We start from the raw sequence: 14715 nt of genomic DNA, 5'->3' as shown, positions 1-14715 counted from the left end.
TCATATAGATAGTAGCGATGTATTTGCAGCTTGGTTCATCTCAAGTATATTAAAAAAATGTTACGAATAAATTGTGGTCAAAGTTTTCTCTTCATATGTTTTAGCTGCAAGATTTGTGACGTCGTGACCACGGATGTTTGGTGTGCACAACTACTAGGTAACCCCCTAGTATTACTCTGTTTCCCACAGCCGGTCGACTTGGCCTCGGCAAGGCATCTCTGATAAAAATTTAATGCCCCATCGATGCGAGTCGAGCCTTGTAATTTATAGCCCGTTCATCAGAACGTGGAAGGTATTAAGGTCTAAAGCTGTGGTGTGGATGAGTCAACTGAGCATGACCGACGTCGATTGATGACCTTGGCTTCCCGTCTGCGTGCGCAGGCATTTCGATCGTGTCAACATGGAACATGCACAATATAAGCGACCTGAGAGCCATTCCTACGAGAAAAAGTCTACGCCCCCATAGCTTCTCCGGGGTTGGTTGTGCAAATGCGTGTGCCGCCGGTTGAAATTTTTATCTGAGCCACGAGCACCGAAATGCATGCAGAACAAATGGTAAGATCGACGGTTGGGATCCGATCTTTCCTCCAGTTTCCCCTCCGGTGACATCCATTGAAGTGAGTGAAAGCCAGAGTGAATATGAAGGATTGATATTTTCTAGTAGGTTGAAGAAGAGAAGAGAAGAAAAAAGTCGAAAGCTGCGCGGCAGAGGCGCCCGCAAGATATGGATGGGAAGTGGCTCCAGGACCGGAAGAAAGATGAGCCTGTGCCGTTTATTTGTCCACAGAAGGGGGAACTTGGGAGGACTCGGCGCCCATTCACGACCCAGATACATATAAGTACCTTAAGTAAGTACCTAAAGTAGGTAGGTACATACAAAGCATTATTACCTGCACACTGGTCATGCTGCAACACGCGGCGTTTAACTGGCCACGCACCGAGGCGACTTTTTGTTAGTGGTCGGCTGCTCCCGCGAACCTACCCTCAGTCACCTCGATGACCTGGCCAGAAATGACATCTGGAATTATCTGGGAGCCAACCGCGAATACAGGCCAAGGAATGCCGATGCGTGTGTGTCACACAAGAGCTCCAAGTCGCCGAATGCTTGCCCAATGGAATCGGTAGGGGTAAGGTCTAAAGCATGGTGACTTCCCTATGTCAGGGGTCCTCAGCGTGGCAAGCATCAAGTGGCCGTAGTTTTATTGTCAACCATGTCAAGCTCAATCGAAAGACGCATGCGCGGCATGTGGTCGTGTGAGCACCAAACAATTAAATTCCTGGCACACAACATACTGGATGATAGGACCTTGCAGCCCCGAACCTTGACTCACAATCTCACAATCTCACAATCTCACCACGATTCTGCACGCCTGACTCACCACCCCTTTGGGCCCCCTCATTGTGATGAATCTGGGAGCTTTGTCTGCCTGCCAAGGAAAATCCCTGCAGCGCGAATCACATCTCCCTCGATCAAAGCAAACGGCTTGCAGGTTTGTTAGCTTGGCTCGCTGGGCTATCCTTCATCTTCAAACGGCCACTCCGTTTACCATCTTGCCTCTTTTGTTTGGTCAGCCAGACAGCACTTGAGCGCAACTGCCCAAAAATCAACCCCGCTACCCCGCCTCAGCGCCACCGAAACATTTCTACTTTCTTCTGCCCATTGCATTGTGCAAATCGATACGTTCCTGCCGTTTCGGCCTGATATCCTTATCGTTTTGCTTTTTATCTCCTTCAAAGGGGTCGACGGTTCTTCTCTGACCTCAACCCAAGGCAAACATCCCGCTGCTCCCATTCTTCGTTCTTCTACATCTTTATCAATTTCTACCACCCAACATGGCCGGCGGCTCAGCAGCTGGTTCTCGCGGTCGCGCTGGAAAATTTAACAAACCAACCAGAGGCGGTAAGTCCTTCAAAGCACCAGACGTCAACCTCGAGCCTTTGCCCTGCGCAGGCCCCGGAGGCGTAGGCTTCAGCATCTGAATCTGAGCCCAGTTCTAATCCACACTTCTCCTACCTAGGTGGCAAACACTACTCTCGTTCACTACAGCCAGTCGATGCCGATGGCAACCAAGTCAGCATGTGGTCGGCCGGTGCCGCAGACGAACGCTCTGAAGAAGATTCTGAGGAGGAGTCTAGTGAAGAGGAAAGCGATGATGCCGGCCCTTCAAAGGCTACAGCCGATGTCGAGAATCGCGACGACCGCAAGGCCCTGAAAAAGGCCCGTAAAGAGGCTGCCATTGCCAAGCAAAAGTCTCGTGAAGTCCAGGTCGGCGATATGCCCTCTAGCGACGACGAGAGCGAAGACGGCATGCCTGCCAACCCGAACCACTCCAGGTCAGCCCGGAAACAAGCCAACAGCAGCGATGTCGACGACATCACGGAGGGCGTCCAGAACATGAATGTTCCTGGGAACCGAAAGGAACGGGAAGCTGCCGAGGCCGCAGCAGCCAAGGAGAAGTATATGAAGTTGCAGGCTGAAGGTAAAACAGATCAGGCCAAGGCAGATCTTGCTCGTCTCAAACTCATTCGAGAGCAACGCGCAGCCGACGCTGCACGAAGACAGGTACGGAAACGCAAAACGTTCCACATGACTTGGTCCGGGATGCTGGGGCCCTTTCTAACCTAAGCTGACTCATTCCCGAAATAGGCTGAGAAGGAAGAGAGGGAAGAGCAAGAAAAGACCCGAAAGGCAGAAATTGAGGCCAAAGAGTCCAAGAAGCGTGAGGCTGCTGCTGGTCCCAAAAAGGCCAGCAAGAGGAAATGAAATTTAGCTTCGCAATGGTTTATCTTGTAGCAAGCCTCAATACATGGGACCCCGCATGGCCGCTGGGCCATGGGTCAATTATTTCAAGTACGATATCACGAAATCAAAGGGGCGAAAACTTAATAGGCGGCAGACAAAGCGCTTCACCCTGTTGCCCGTATCGTTGTCTTGCATCATGTACTTATGTTGGCTCGTGGAAATCGGTGCAGTTCTGTTCGAGGCCCATTGTGGCCTGGTTTTTGATCGATGCACATGTCTGATGAGCCAGAGCCCATATGTATTCCAGCGGAGACATAATTCTACTTGCTTCACTATCTTCCCTGGATTATCGGCGTATTATGTCTCCAAGAAAGACCAAGGCCGTATGCTGGGACGACATTTTCGTTAATTTGTCACGTGCCCGGATAATTCCTAAGCATAGAAATAGGTATTGGCCGCTATTGTAGTAAGCTTCTGAAAAAAAAAAAATTTTTTTTTTTTTTTTGTTCATTTGGGCATAAGTAGAAGATCTTATTTCGCTATCATACATCTCGTAATTCATTTTTTGGGCTGGTTAGATCGAGGTGTGATAGTTCCCTATACCATTACGATGGACCTGCAAATAGCATCCAAGTACCCCACATTTTTTTGCTGGGCGAGACCTCTCGCACCAAGCCAGAGTCGCTAGGAACTTCTTCAAGTGGAGAGCAAGAAAAAAAAATCCCAGAGGCGCCAATCTGCCGACCGCCTTCACCCGCCGCCGCCCGTTTACGACTCCCAATTGCTGTGGACGTGGGCACCACATTTGAAAGGGACAAAGACATTTTCCAAAAAAAGAAAATCTTACCTTTTCTTCAAAAATAGCTACATATCGCTCACAAAAGAGTGTCTCGATATCTTTGAGGGCAGGGGCAGGCCAAGAATACCGACAGCAATGGAAGCATCGTCGCTGCAGGTTTGTTTCGGAGCCCTTTGCCCCGCTGCTGTTGCCCAGCACTTTCGTGAAATCTTTCAAGCTGACCAGCATGTGCAGGATCGCTTACGCGATTACTCAAAGTCTTTTGATGGCCTCTTGAGTCTAATCGATGCCAAAACATACTACGGAGAAGATACAGCCGTATGTGAATCCCCCACGCTGACGCTTTGTACGCCCTGTCAACCCAGCCACCAACCAAAATTCGCTACTTGCTCATGAATCCTGTCCGCCTCTTCCCGTTCTTCAAATATCATTTTGCTCCATCGCCTTGACGTCTACAGCCAGTTCACTCTCTAATCGAACACTTTGCAGGATCAATGGAAAAGAAAGAAGCAGACAAAGAAGGAGGCCGCCGCCGCCCGAAGGGGAAAGCTGGACCCGGACAGCGAGCTGAACCGGAATGCCAAGGAAGTTATGGACGAGCGAGCCAAAAACAAACGAAAACTAAGACAGATGGAGGAGCAAGCCGATGATGACGAGGACGAGAACGAGGATGAAAACAAGAATGAAAGCGACTCGGATGACGACTCGTTTCAAGCGATCAATGGCATAATGACCGAAAAGCCCGGCGAAGGATTGAAAAGGAAGCCTGAAGAGAGCAACAAGAGGCCGAAATTGGCCAAGGACGACGAGCACGGAACGGACACCTTGGAAACAGCGGAAGGGACGCCCAAGCTGTCCAAGAAGGATGCAAAGCGAGAAGCTAAGCGAGAAAAGAGGGCTGAGAAGAAAGCCGAGAAAAAGTCCCTGAAGCAGAATGCTGTCGAGACCTCCATCCAGAATGCTAATGCGACCGAGTCCACCCAACATAAGAACGAGGCGCAATTCGAAGGCCCATTGAGCGAGGCCAAAGACGATGTTGTTGAAGTGGCTTCAAGATCCGAATCCGAGCCGCAATCACCCACATTCGACACGACTGATCCGTCAAACTCATTAAACGATGCCTCGGCCGAGCAAGCCAGCACCACCACTTCTGTCTCCTCTACCATTCCTCCATCGGAAAAGCCCAAGCATATCAAGCTTCCTGCTGACACAACTGCGCTGCGAGCACGACTTGCTGCTAAAATCGAGGCGCTGAGAGCTGCCAGAAAGGCAGATGGTCCGGACGGCAAGCCTATTAGAACTCGACAGGAGCTCATCGAATCAAGACGGGCCAAGCAAGAGCAGCGAAAACAACGTAAACTCGAACTTCGGAAGCAAGCTAAGCTCGAAGACGCAAGAAAACGAGAAGAAGCTCTGGCTTCCAACTCGCCTAGTGTCATGAGTCCTGCAGTCGAGCTAGATGAGGGTGCGGGTAGTTTCTCCTTTGGTCGGGTTGCCTTTGGAGATGGGTCGCAGATGTCGCATGATCTTAGCTATGTGCTGAGCCAGGGAAAGAAGAAGGGCCCATCCGATGCCAAGACGGCGCTGCTCAAGGTACAGAACCAAAAGAAGAGGTTGCAAGAATTGGGCGCAGAAAAACAAGCCGACGTGGCAGAGAAGGAGGCTTGGTTGACGGCTCGACGCAGAGTCGAGGGTGAAAAGATCCGAGATGATGAGGCTATCCTAAAGAAGACAGTGAAGCGTAAGGAAGCAGCCAAGAAGAAGAGCGAGAAGGCATGGACAGAACGCGCCAAGGGCGTGCAGCAGGCACAGAAAGAAAGACAAAAGAAGCGTGAAGAGAACATCAAGCAGCGCAGGGAAGAGAAGCTACTCGGCAAGGCTGGAAAAAAGAAGGGCGGCGCCAAGAAGAAGAAGGGTGGACGACCCGGATTTGAAGGCAGCCTGGGAGTCGGTGGTCGCCGAAAGTAAGCCCAGGCGACAGATGTTTATGTCTAGTAGTTAGTATGTGGGCAGCCTTGGTCTACTTCTCTTCTACTGCATTGTGCTCAAGTCACGTTGTTCTGGCACGGCAAGGCGATACGTCTTTTTTTCTCTTTCTGTTACCGGCGTTGGCGTTGGCACATGCCGTGTCTAGGACTCATCAAAATCTAGCATTGTTGTCGGTTTTCACCATGGGTTGGAGTTGATGAATGGGCGGAAGAATAACCAGCGAAGCGATCTCAAGATGAGGTACGGGACGTTGCAGCTGGTGTCTGAATCGAATATTGGTCGCTTCTGCATGACGAGGCGACGGCCGAGAAGTGTGTTGTAGCTGTTGGGCAATCATGATTATTCCTTGACCTCGAGGATTTTATAAATCCGTCATAACATTTTATTGATGTACTCGTTCAGTCTTATTCAAGCATATCTACACCAACCAGACATTCCCTTGACAAGCCAGACTCCCGTAGATGACAAACGAAAACAAAATCGACTTGATTGACTCGACTCTAGATATTAAGAACTGAGCTCGTCTTTTCTTGGTCTCTTGCATCCATCCACTCTACATTCATTCCTCTCTTACCAAGGGACGTACGCCTTTCCCACAAACCACACACACATGCAACAATTGGAACGAGCACCCGAACCAAACAACCCAGGTGCTAGCACTTGGACACTGTACCTCATTCTGCACACGTCGTTTGCCGGTAAACCCTGTCAATGCCACGGAATATGACTTCCCCCACGACAAGAAACAAAGAAGAAGAAAAAGGCAAATAAAGAAATAGGAGAGACGAGGATGAAACGGGTGAAATTTGGCATGTAATTAAACAATCCATCGAGGTTTTCTTTTATAAAAAAATAAACAAGGCTTCTTTCCTCATATTCACCGCGACCTTTTTTGAACACTCCCGTTTCAAGTTTGTACTTGTCCCCAATACTCTAGTCGTGCCTAGCCCATCTTGCCTGCGACAGGATCCTTTGAGCCTAGAGATGTCGGGGTTGGCCGCAGTTTGGTAACAAACCCTGCCGTGAAAGGCGAATGTTGGAGCTGGAGGCGATGCGGTGGAGGCCCCCTCCCCCCCAAAAAGACGATTAGTTCTGTAGGTGAGAAGTGAAGAAGCAGTTCGATTCGAGGACCGTATCGGGTTGGCCATGGAGGAGCTGTGGGCTCAGTCGGTGTAGCAAACAGGGCCGCCGGGGCTATAAAGGGCGATTTTGCTTCACGATACATTGACGCCGTGCGAGGCTGTGTTGGGTGGATTATAGGAGGGAGTCGAGGCGAGTAAAGACGCTCAGGCAGGCGGCAACGACTTCCAACTGCAGCTCCTTATCCTTGGCCTTGCTGATTTCCTGTGCACATTGTCAGTCTCACAACGTCCCTTACTGTCAAGGGACTCCCGTAATTTGAGATTGGCGCAGCAATTCATCCTCCAACCAACGCCTGCGTCTTGGGGGAAATCAACGCCTACCTCTGAAATGGCCTGTGGCAAGTTGGCACCGATGCCGTTGCTAGTAGCCTTCTTTCCAAACGGCCATTGGCTATAGTCTGCCAGCAGTTCGTCTGTCTGAGCAAAAGCTCTCTCGCGGGCTTCGTGACCGAGGGTTGACAGAGCATTCTCCAAAACATTGGCGGCATATGCGGCGCAGACCATGCACACGGTCCGGAGGTATCTGAACTCGAGGTTCTCGGGTAGGAACTGGTTGCCGCTGAGGACAACGGTTCTTTGTGTGAGCACGTTGCGGACTCTGCGGCGCAACTCCTCCTTGGCTCCGCCATCGGCAACGGGATGAGTGGCCATGTCGAATAAGAGGAAGTTGCGCTTCTCGGTTCGGAGTATGCCTTTGTCTACGAGGCCCTTGGCTAATCGCTCACGAACTTGCTTCAATTGATAGCCAATCTTCATCAAGTTCCACGTCTCGCCTTCAGCCCAGCAAAAGTTAGTACTGCATGGACGCGATGCAATTTTCGAATTCGCAAGGCCAGAGGTCAAAGGGCGTAGTGAGCCGACGGATTTAACTTACCGCTCATTAAATCAATCCAGGAGCTAACGCTCATTTTCTCGCTCTGCTTCATCATTTTGAGAGCCTCGTCGAGCAAGACTTCTCCGGTCAATGTATCATCTATAACTTCAATATTTCGATCGGCTGGGGGGAATCGCCGTCGAGAAGGGTCCTTTTCCATGCTGATGCGGCCACGGAAGGCCAGTTCGAGAACAATGCATCCTCGGAGGGCGTAGGAAATGTTGTCGTTCCAGAAGGACAGGTATCCCTTGATTGGTAGGAAGCGTCAATTGAAATGCCTTTGGAACAGCAAAAACAGCCCAGTCACCAATGGCCGACCGAATGAAGCAAAGCACGAGGGAATTGAGCATTTGAGAATTGAGAAATGGTAGAGAGCGGCGGAGACGGGCTCGCATTTGCGTCTTACCTGCTTATCTTTGAGTCCCAAGAGCAAGACCTCCTCCATCATGGTCAACTTGGGCTGTTTGCTGCGCTCGGCGCTCTCGCTGATGTCTCTGGGGTCGAAAGCGATTTTGTGGCCATTTTCGCTATTCTCGTAGCTCGTCTCTGGGCCGCTGTCTCTGATGTTGTGGGAGGAATTGGTCCTAGAGGCAGCGTTGCTGGCTTCGGCTTCAGTGTTGGCTATGCCGCCTCCGCCAGCGCCACGACGCCGTGTCAGGCCAGACGAGGACATTGCAACGATGTGAGGATATGGAGTAGGAGCAGAAGCACCGAGAGAGCACGTATATCGGCGGCGCCAGGGAAATGCGCCGCTCGTGGCGAGGTCGAGCTGCTGCGGCCGGCAAAGAGGGTTACGAGGCTATCAAGAGTCGCTGGGGCAGAAAACGGCGTCAGGCGTATGTACGTGCGGAAAGGGGGTGGGTCGCAGCGAAGACGAGGGACGATGCCAGTTGCCCCGGAGGTGGATGTTGTTTGGCGAAGGATGCGGTCCCTGGCGATGGAGCACAACTATTGGTACCTACGTGGGAAGGGCTCGAGGGCTCGACTCGAGGGCACGAGGGCACAGGATGAGGCGGCTGTGTTGGTGGTACGAAAAGGGGATTCGTGGACCGGTGACGATTTAACGCAGTTGCGAGGTCGAGTGATCCACTCGGAGCCAAATTCGAGAGACGGAAGTTGACTGGATGCACAAGCGCCGAGTCGGGAGAGCAAGCGCGCGGCCGTCCGTCTACTTTTGACACGGCAAGTACGGAATAGATGCTGGAATGGCTGGAACAGACAGAGACGGGAAGCCAGCGGACAGCGTGTGAAGCCCCCAAGTGCCAGGCGCCAGGTGGCCGGTACATGCAATGTCCGGTATGTACATACATGTAGGTGCCAGCGCACTGGCCACCTGGCCTCTGGACAATGAGCAGACCAGACACACTGCTACACTACACGCTCGAGCACGCTGTGGCAGAAGGGCACATGAGCAGTCTGGTGCACTGGCGCCGGCACTGGCTGCAATTGAAGGAGCCAGGCGCAAGACTCCTATAAGTACTGAGGTCTGGTGCTTCTGGTGCTTGGTCCACCCACTGACGGCGCGCCGAACTGCCCCTAAGTGCACATGTGCACGTACCTACGGAGTACTTAGGTACTTACCCAGTACTTCCATACTTGTGGGCCACCAGCGGGAATCTGATCTGCAAACTCAATGCTGACAGCAGCCCAGCCAAGTGACTTGCAGAAGTTGACTCAACATATCAATATGGATAATGTTTGACTGCCATCATGCGCCACGGAACGCACCGAATCTAATCCTTAGATGGCCAGAATGGCATATTTATAGCTGCTGCCAGCCAACCTCTTGTATCAAACATGTCCCTTTGATTGCTCGCTCTTACATACACGTATGACTGCCTTTGATATCCGGTGTGTGTGGCCGGCTCTTCTTTTCTTGGCGTGTTTGTTGCGAACCCAAACATGGGCACCCTCGTCCTGCGTTTTGTTTTGCCATATTATGCTGTGTAAGCCTATATGCTCTGCCTGGAGCCGAACCTCAACCCGGCTCGATCCGCCGATAAATGCCAAAAGATTGATTAGTCGATGCTGTTATATTGTACAAGGGGAAATTGAATTCCGCTCAACGCTAGTTGCATCAAGCTCCATCTATATCCTCGCCTCCCCTACGGCGTCCTTCCACAGTTGATCAAAGTTGACGCCGGCAGCCTCAAACATTTCACGTATCCTCTTGGCCGTCGCCTCCTGTTGCTCGGGGCCAAAGCCGCCGGGCTGGGTGGCATCAAACTGAACCATCTCCACCCACCGATAAAACAAGTCTTCCTGGCCCATGGAGGTGAGCGCGTTTCGAAAGGCAAAAACTTGTCTGCGTTTGTCGTCTCCATCCGCAGCGATGCCAGCCTTCATGTCATAGCAGAGCCAGCCAAAGTCCTTGTGATGTAGCAGCACAACTGTCCTGAATGCCTCCATGGCCGCAATCTTGTGGTCGACCAAGGCATGGGCGTGGACCATGGAAGCCCAATCAAGATCCCACTGGCCATTCATCAGCAGGTAGCCCGTCTTTTGTTCCTGCAAGATTGGCGATGTGGCTGCATTGACGTAGGCCAGCAAAATCCTCTTGGAGTCGTCGTCCTTGAAAATATCTCCCAGAACCCGATCCCAGTCGCGACTGCGCCGGACGTAAATCTCCTTGTCCTGAAACCCGACCTTGCGCCTCCAGAGCATGGGGTTGCCGTGAGCCTGACCAGCGGCGAATTCCACCGGCCAAGGCCAGACAAATACAAACAGGACAAAATCGATAAACATGGTGACACCGCGCTTGACCACCTCCCAGGCAAAATCTTGCCACGAGGACCCTGCAATGGGAAACGTGGTCTCGTTGGGCCAGCCAAAGCCAGACTGCACAATCTTCCAGTACCAAGGCAAGATGGCGTACATGCGCCAAACGAAGAGCAACGACACGGCGATGTTCATGGCAACGGGAACCAGGAATATTTTGCGCTTGAAAGCAGCGGGCTTCGAGTCGATGTGCGTAATGTATACATGCTTCTCAGAGAGGCCCTGGATAAACGGGTTGAGAACGTCGGGAGGTTGTTTAAAGGGGGCCGGCGGCAATCCGTTTGCACCGCTTGACTTGGAAGGCTTGGACTTTGCGGCCCGTTTTGCAGGTGCCATGGTGTCAGAGACGCCGCGCCGAGGAGCAAATATGATGTCTGGTGTTTTGCCTTGGCTGTTGGCAAAAGAACATTTGAAGTGACATTGACGGAATCCGTGTCTGGATTTTGCCCGGCTGGAGCTCAATGTCAGCCAGCCTTCGGCAGCAAACCTGCCCCACGTCAACCGTCAACTTCCAGCCATCAATCACCTTTAGAAAGTATCATGTATCGACTGCTCCGCGCTATGGACGGCGCATTTTTGCGGATGGCAAGCAAATTGTCGACGTGAGAGTAGATGGTTTCAAATTGAAGTCTCTTCCATCGGATACCGATGTTATCGAGTAGTAACCACCTACGTATGTACATGATACTCGCTCGGCTGTGAGCTTTTGACGGACAATCCCTGCCCCCGAAGCGCCCTTCCCAGATTCCTGCTCCACCCTGCCTCTCCATCGTTCTTCTTTTTTAAAGGCTTCCTCGTAGCTCGCCGCGCAGAAGTAAATGATCCAGGCAAGTCGCCGCACGCCCGTCTTGCCTGTACAACGGCGATGCTGAGAGCCCGTGCCTGGAAGGTAACTTCATTTTGGCATCTCAATCCTCCATACGCCACGTGCAATAGCTAATATATCTTTGTGCCAACCACCAGGGCCGCGGTCATCCGTTCGCTTGTACATACTGCCGAGCCCAGTTGTCGTCGACCACATCGCAAACCCACCAAGCACTGTGGTCTGCTCAGGGCCCCTGTACGACTACGACTGCCACGCGACATAATTCAAATACTGGCCGAAGTGCGCCTTCCAATGGAGGGTTTCCCGGAGGCTTCGCCGGCTCTGTCGCCGGCTCCTGGGGTGCGTTTGCGGCCAACAAACCCGCAAGGACGCTGGATAGCAACGACTCGCCTGGTGGAAGCCTCCTTCCCCATGAGCTGGAGGCAAGGAGTCGTATGAAGGGACCCAGAACCAAGTCAAATACAAACAACAACGAAGCAAATCGGGAGTTGGACAAGGTCGGCTCGCCTCTCACGCGGCCGAAAAACCGGAGCCGAACCCACGATGCCCGCCAAGCACAAGCTACAAAGTCAAAGTCTGTCCTCGCCGATGTATTCAAAACGATGCGAGAGCCTAAAATGCCACCGACGCCAAAGTCTTGGTCTGCGGCTGGTCAGCAGGGAGGCTCTGGCCAAACGACGAGGTTTGCGCCAGAGACCCCAACCGTCACTTTCTCCCCTAATCCGTCTGCCACTACATCTCAGACAGCTCATCGCAGAGCTCCTCCTCCAGAGCCCTCAATGCATCCTGCGGGCGGTGCGCCGAGGCAAATCGGATGGGGCTCTTTTAGCCACCGTAAGCAGCAGGTTCCGGCTCATGGCCACAGTCATGGTAATGACTCCACTACCTGGTCAGAAATCACAAGATCAGCCCGAGCAAAGCCAAGGTCGCATCAGAGACAGAAAACCGCCAATCCTAGTAGTACAGCTGCTACGTCCAAGGGGGGACCCGAAGTAATTGCCCCAGAGCAGGACTTCTGGGGAGAGCTAGATACGAGGGTGGCCGGATTCAGAGAGGTTAAAGGCAAGGGCCGACGAGAATCTGCTGAAGCGGACGGCTTGGGCAAAAGACCCATCGACAAAGCACCAAGTAGCGATGGAGATGGGGCAGGGCACAACCAAAGCGTAGCTTCATCCCATCAAGTCCATGACAAAGCTCGGGAAAGGGAGAGGAGAAAATCAAGGTTTGATATTGAAGACGAACCAGCCTCCGACGATCGAAGAACGAAGAAGTCCAGAAAATCCGCCAGAGGTCGCCGCGTGGAATTAGACGAGGACTGGGATGACGAGTCGTCGCGTCGCTGGGAACACAAACAGCGCCGAAAGGCTGAGAAGGAGGCACAAAAAGAGAGAGAGCTTCACGAGGAGAATCCTGCCATGCCAATCTTTCTTCCCGAGTATATCAGTGTGTCAAATTTGGCGCAGGCGCTGAAGCAACGCCCGGATCAGTTCTTGGTCGATATGGAAGAGATGGGCTTCGAGAACGTGACACCCGATACCATCATGACAGGTGAAACCGCGGCGCTCATCTCCATGGAATATGGCTTTGATCCCACTGTCGACACTGGTTCACAACGCGATCTGAAGCCCCGACCAATTCCGGATGACGTATCCTCACTACCCAGCCGTCCTCCGGTGGTCACCATCATGGGCCATGTTGATCACGGAAAGACAACGCTATTGGACTGGCTACGAAAATCATCAGTTGCTGCCCAAGAGCATGGTGGCATCACACAGCACATCGGTGCCTTTGTTGTGAAGATGTCTACGGGCAAGCATATCACGTTTTTGGACACGCCAGGACACGCAGCGTTTCTCTCCATGCGTCAGCGTGGCGCAAACGTTACTGATATTGTTGTCCTGGTGGTTGCAGCAGACGACAGTGTCATGCCGCAGACCATTGAAGCCCTGAAGCACGCCACGTCTGCAAAGGTGCCCATCATCGTGGCGATTAACAAGGTTGACAAAGAAGATGCTCGGATTGATCAAGTAAAGGCAGACCTTGCTCGGCATGGCGTCGAAATCGAAGATTATGGCGGCGACGTCCAAGTTGTTTGTGTAAGTGGCAAAACCGGTCAGGGCATGCCCGACTTGGAAGAGAGCATCATCACGCTGTCAGAGATTCTCGACGTCCGTGCCGAGACCGACGGCATGGCGGAAGGCTGGATTCTAGAATCTAGTGTAAAACAAAACGGCAAGGCTGCAACGGTGCTGGTTAAGCGCGGAACTCTTCGGCCAGGAGACTTCGTTGTTGCTGGGAAAACCTGGGCCAGGGTCCGAGTCCTCCGCAACGAAGCTGGGGCTGAGCTAGTGGAAGCAGCCCCAGGCACTCCCGTTGAAGTATTGGGGTGGCGAGAATTGCCAGATGCCGGAGAGCAGGTGCTGCAGGCACCCGACGAAGGCAAGGCAAAGACGGCCGTCCAGTACCGGCTCGAAATGGCTGAGCGTGAGCAGAGCTCCGTCCAACTAGCTGAGCAGGAACAACGACAGCGAGACAAGGCTGCTGCTGAAGACAAAGCAGAAGAAGACGGAGACGCACATGCCGCCTCTGAACCTGGTATCTTGTATCAAAACTTTACCGTAAGAGCCGATGTCGTTGGCTCAGTAGAGGCTGTCTGTGGCAGCGTCCTGGAACTGGGCAATAATGAGGTACGACCAAAGATTCTTCGATCGGCGGCCGGCCAGATATCAGAGTACGATATCGACCACGCAGCGGCCTCAAAGAGCGTCATTGTCAACTTCAACGTTCCCATCTTGCCCCATATCAAGCAGCGTGCAGAAGAGGCCAAGGTCAGAATTCTCGACCACAATGTCATCTATCATGTAGTAGACGACGCCAAAGCAGTCCTTTCGGAGCTTCTACCCATCAACATCACCTACCGTGTCAGCGGGGAGGCGGACATTCTTCAGGTTTTTCCTATAAATTTGAAGAAGAGAGTTTTTAAGAATATCGCCGGGTGTAGAGTACGCAACGGGTCCATTAAGAAATCTTCCTTGGTCAAGGTGCTTCGGAAGGGCAAGGTTATCTTTGATGGTATGTATTATTTTTTTCTTTTGTTATTACTGCCTATCCCTCTTTCTTGAAAAGTAATGGTCCTACATCTTGCACGATTCGAGCTAATCAATCAACTCTGTTCGCAGGTAACATCGATACCCTGAAGCACGTCAAGAAAGATGTCATGGAGATGGGCAAGGGCACAGAGTGCGGCATTGGCCTGGAAGGCTTTGAAGACTTTGAAGTCGACGACCAGATTCAAACATATGAGGAAGTCAGGGAGAGGCGGATATTGTGATTGGAAAGGGGGCATGCGTAAAACGCCATGTCAGGGCCCGAAAGATGGTCGGCGGCGCAAACCCGTTTGCCTATTTGTAACAACTACCAGAAGAATATTTGCCATGTCCATGTACAACTAGCCAAGGGGGAGGGGTCAGGATTCTTAGACAAACCTCATGTAACATACGTCGCTTCTCTCAACACATATAAATACAAGAGGAGGCTGTAAACTTGCCAAGGTCTCGCCTGTCA

General features: G+C 52.2%; 5 protein-coding genes across 5 annotated transcripts; 3 read left to right on the top strand and 2 right to left on the bottom strand.

Annotated features, from left to right (window-relative positions):
* Positions 1 to 1833: 1833 nt before the first annotated feature.
* On the top strand, positions 1834 to 2764 carry MAA_04527 (Casein kinase substrate, phosphoprotein PP28; the record flags this gene model as incomplete). Its single annotated transcript, XM_007822623.1, has 3 exons — positions 1834 to 1962; positions 2048 to 2563; positions 2648 to 2764. 3 exons carry the CDS (start codon positions 1834 to 1836, stop codon positions 2762 to 2764), a joined length of 762 nt encoding a protein of 253 aa, XP_007820814.1.
* A 913-nt stretch (positions 2765 to 3677) lies between these two features.
* MAA_04528 (SURF6-domain-containing protein) lies at positions 3678 to 5510 on the top strand (the record flags this gene model as incomplete). Its single annotated transcript, XM_007822624.1, has 2 exons — positions 3678 to 3860; positions 4032 to 5510. 2 exons carry the CDS (start codon positions 3678 to 3680, stop codon positions 5508 to 5510), a joined length of 1662 nt encoding a protein of 553 aa, XP_007820815.1.
* A 1275-nt stretch (positions 5511 to 6785) lies between these two features.
* On the bottom strand, positions 6786 to 8220 carry MAA_04529 (Golgi phosphoprotein 3; the record flags this gene model as incomplete). Its single annotated transcript, XM_007822625.1, has 4 exons — positions 6786 to 6875; positions 6995 to 7446; positions 7548 to 7794; positions 7954 to 8220. The coding sequence occupies 4 exons, from the start codon at positions 8218 to 8220 to the stop codon at positions 6786 to 6788; spliced, it is 1056 nt and encodes a 351-aa protein (XP_007820816.1).
* A 1415-nt stretch (positions 8221 to 9635) lies between these two features.
* On the bottom strand, positions 9636 to 10661 carry MAA_04530 (uncharacterized protein; the record flags this gene model as incomplete). The annotated part of the gene is made up of 1 exon (XM_007822626.1): positions 9636 to 10661. One exon carries the CDS (start codon positions 10659 to 10661, stop codon positions 9636 to 9638), a length of 1026 nt encoding a protein of 341 aa, XP_007820817.1.
* A 529-nt stretch (positions 10662 to 11190) lies between these two features.
* MAA_04531 (mitochondrial translation initiation factor 2) lies at positions 11191 to 14482 on the top strand (the record flags this gene model as incomplete). Its single annotated transcript, XM_007822627.2, has 3 exons — positions 11191 to 11214; positions 11289 to 14223; positions 14331 to 14482. The coding sequence occupies 3 exons, from the start codon at positions 11191 to 11193 to the stop codon at positions 14480 to 14482; spliced, it is 3111 nt and encodes a 1036-aa protein (XP_007820818.2).
* Positions 14483 to 14715: the final 233 nt, after the last annotated feature.

Source organism: Metarhizium robertsii (genome assembly GCF_000187425.2).
Source record: "Metarhizium robertsii ARSEF 23 chromosome Unknown MAA_Scf_1, whole genome shotgun sequence".
Classification (NCBI taxonomy): Eukaryota; Fungi; Ascomycota; class Sordariomycetes; order Hypocreales; family Clavicipitaceae; genus Metarhizium; species Metarhizium robertsii.
This window is presented reverse-complemented; position numbering and strand designations above follow the sequence as displayed.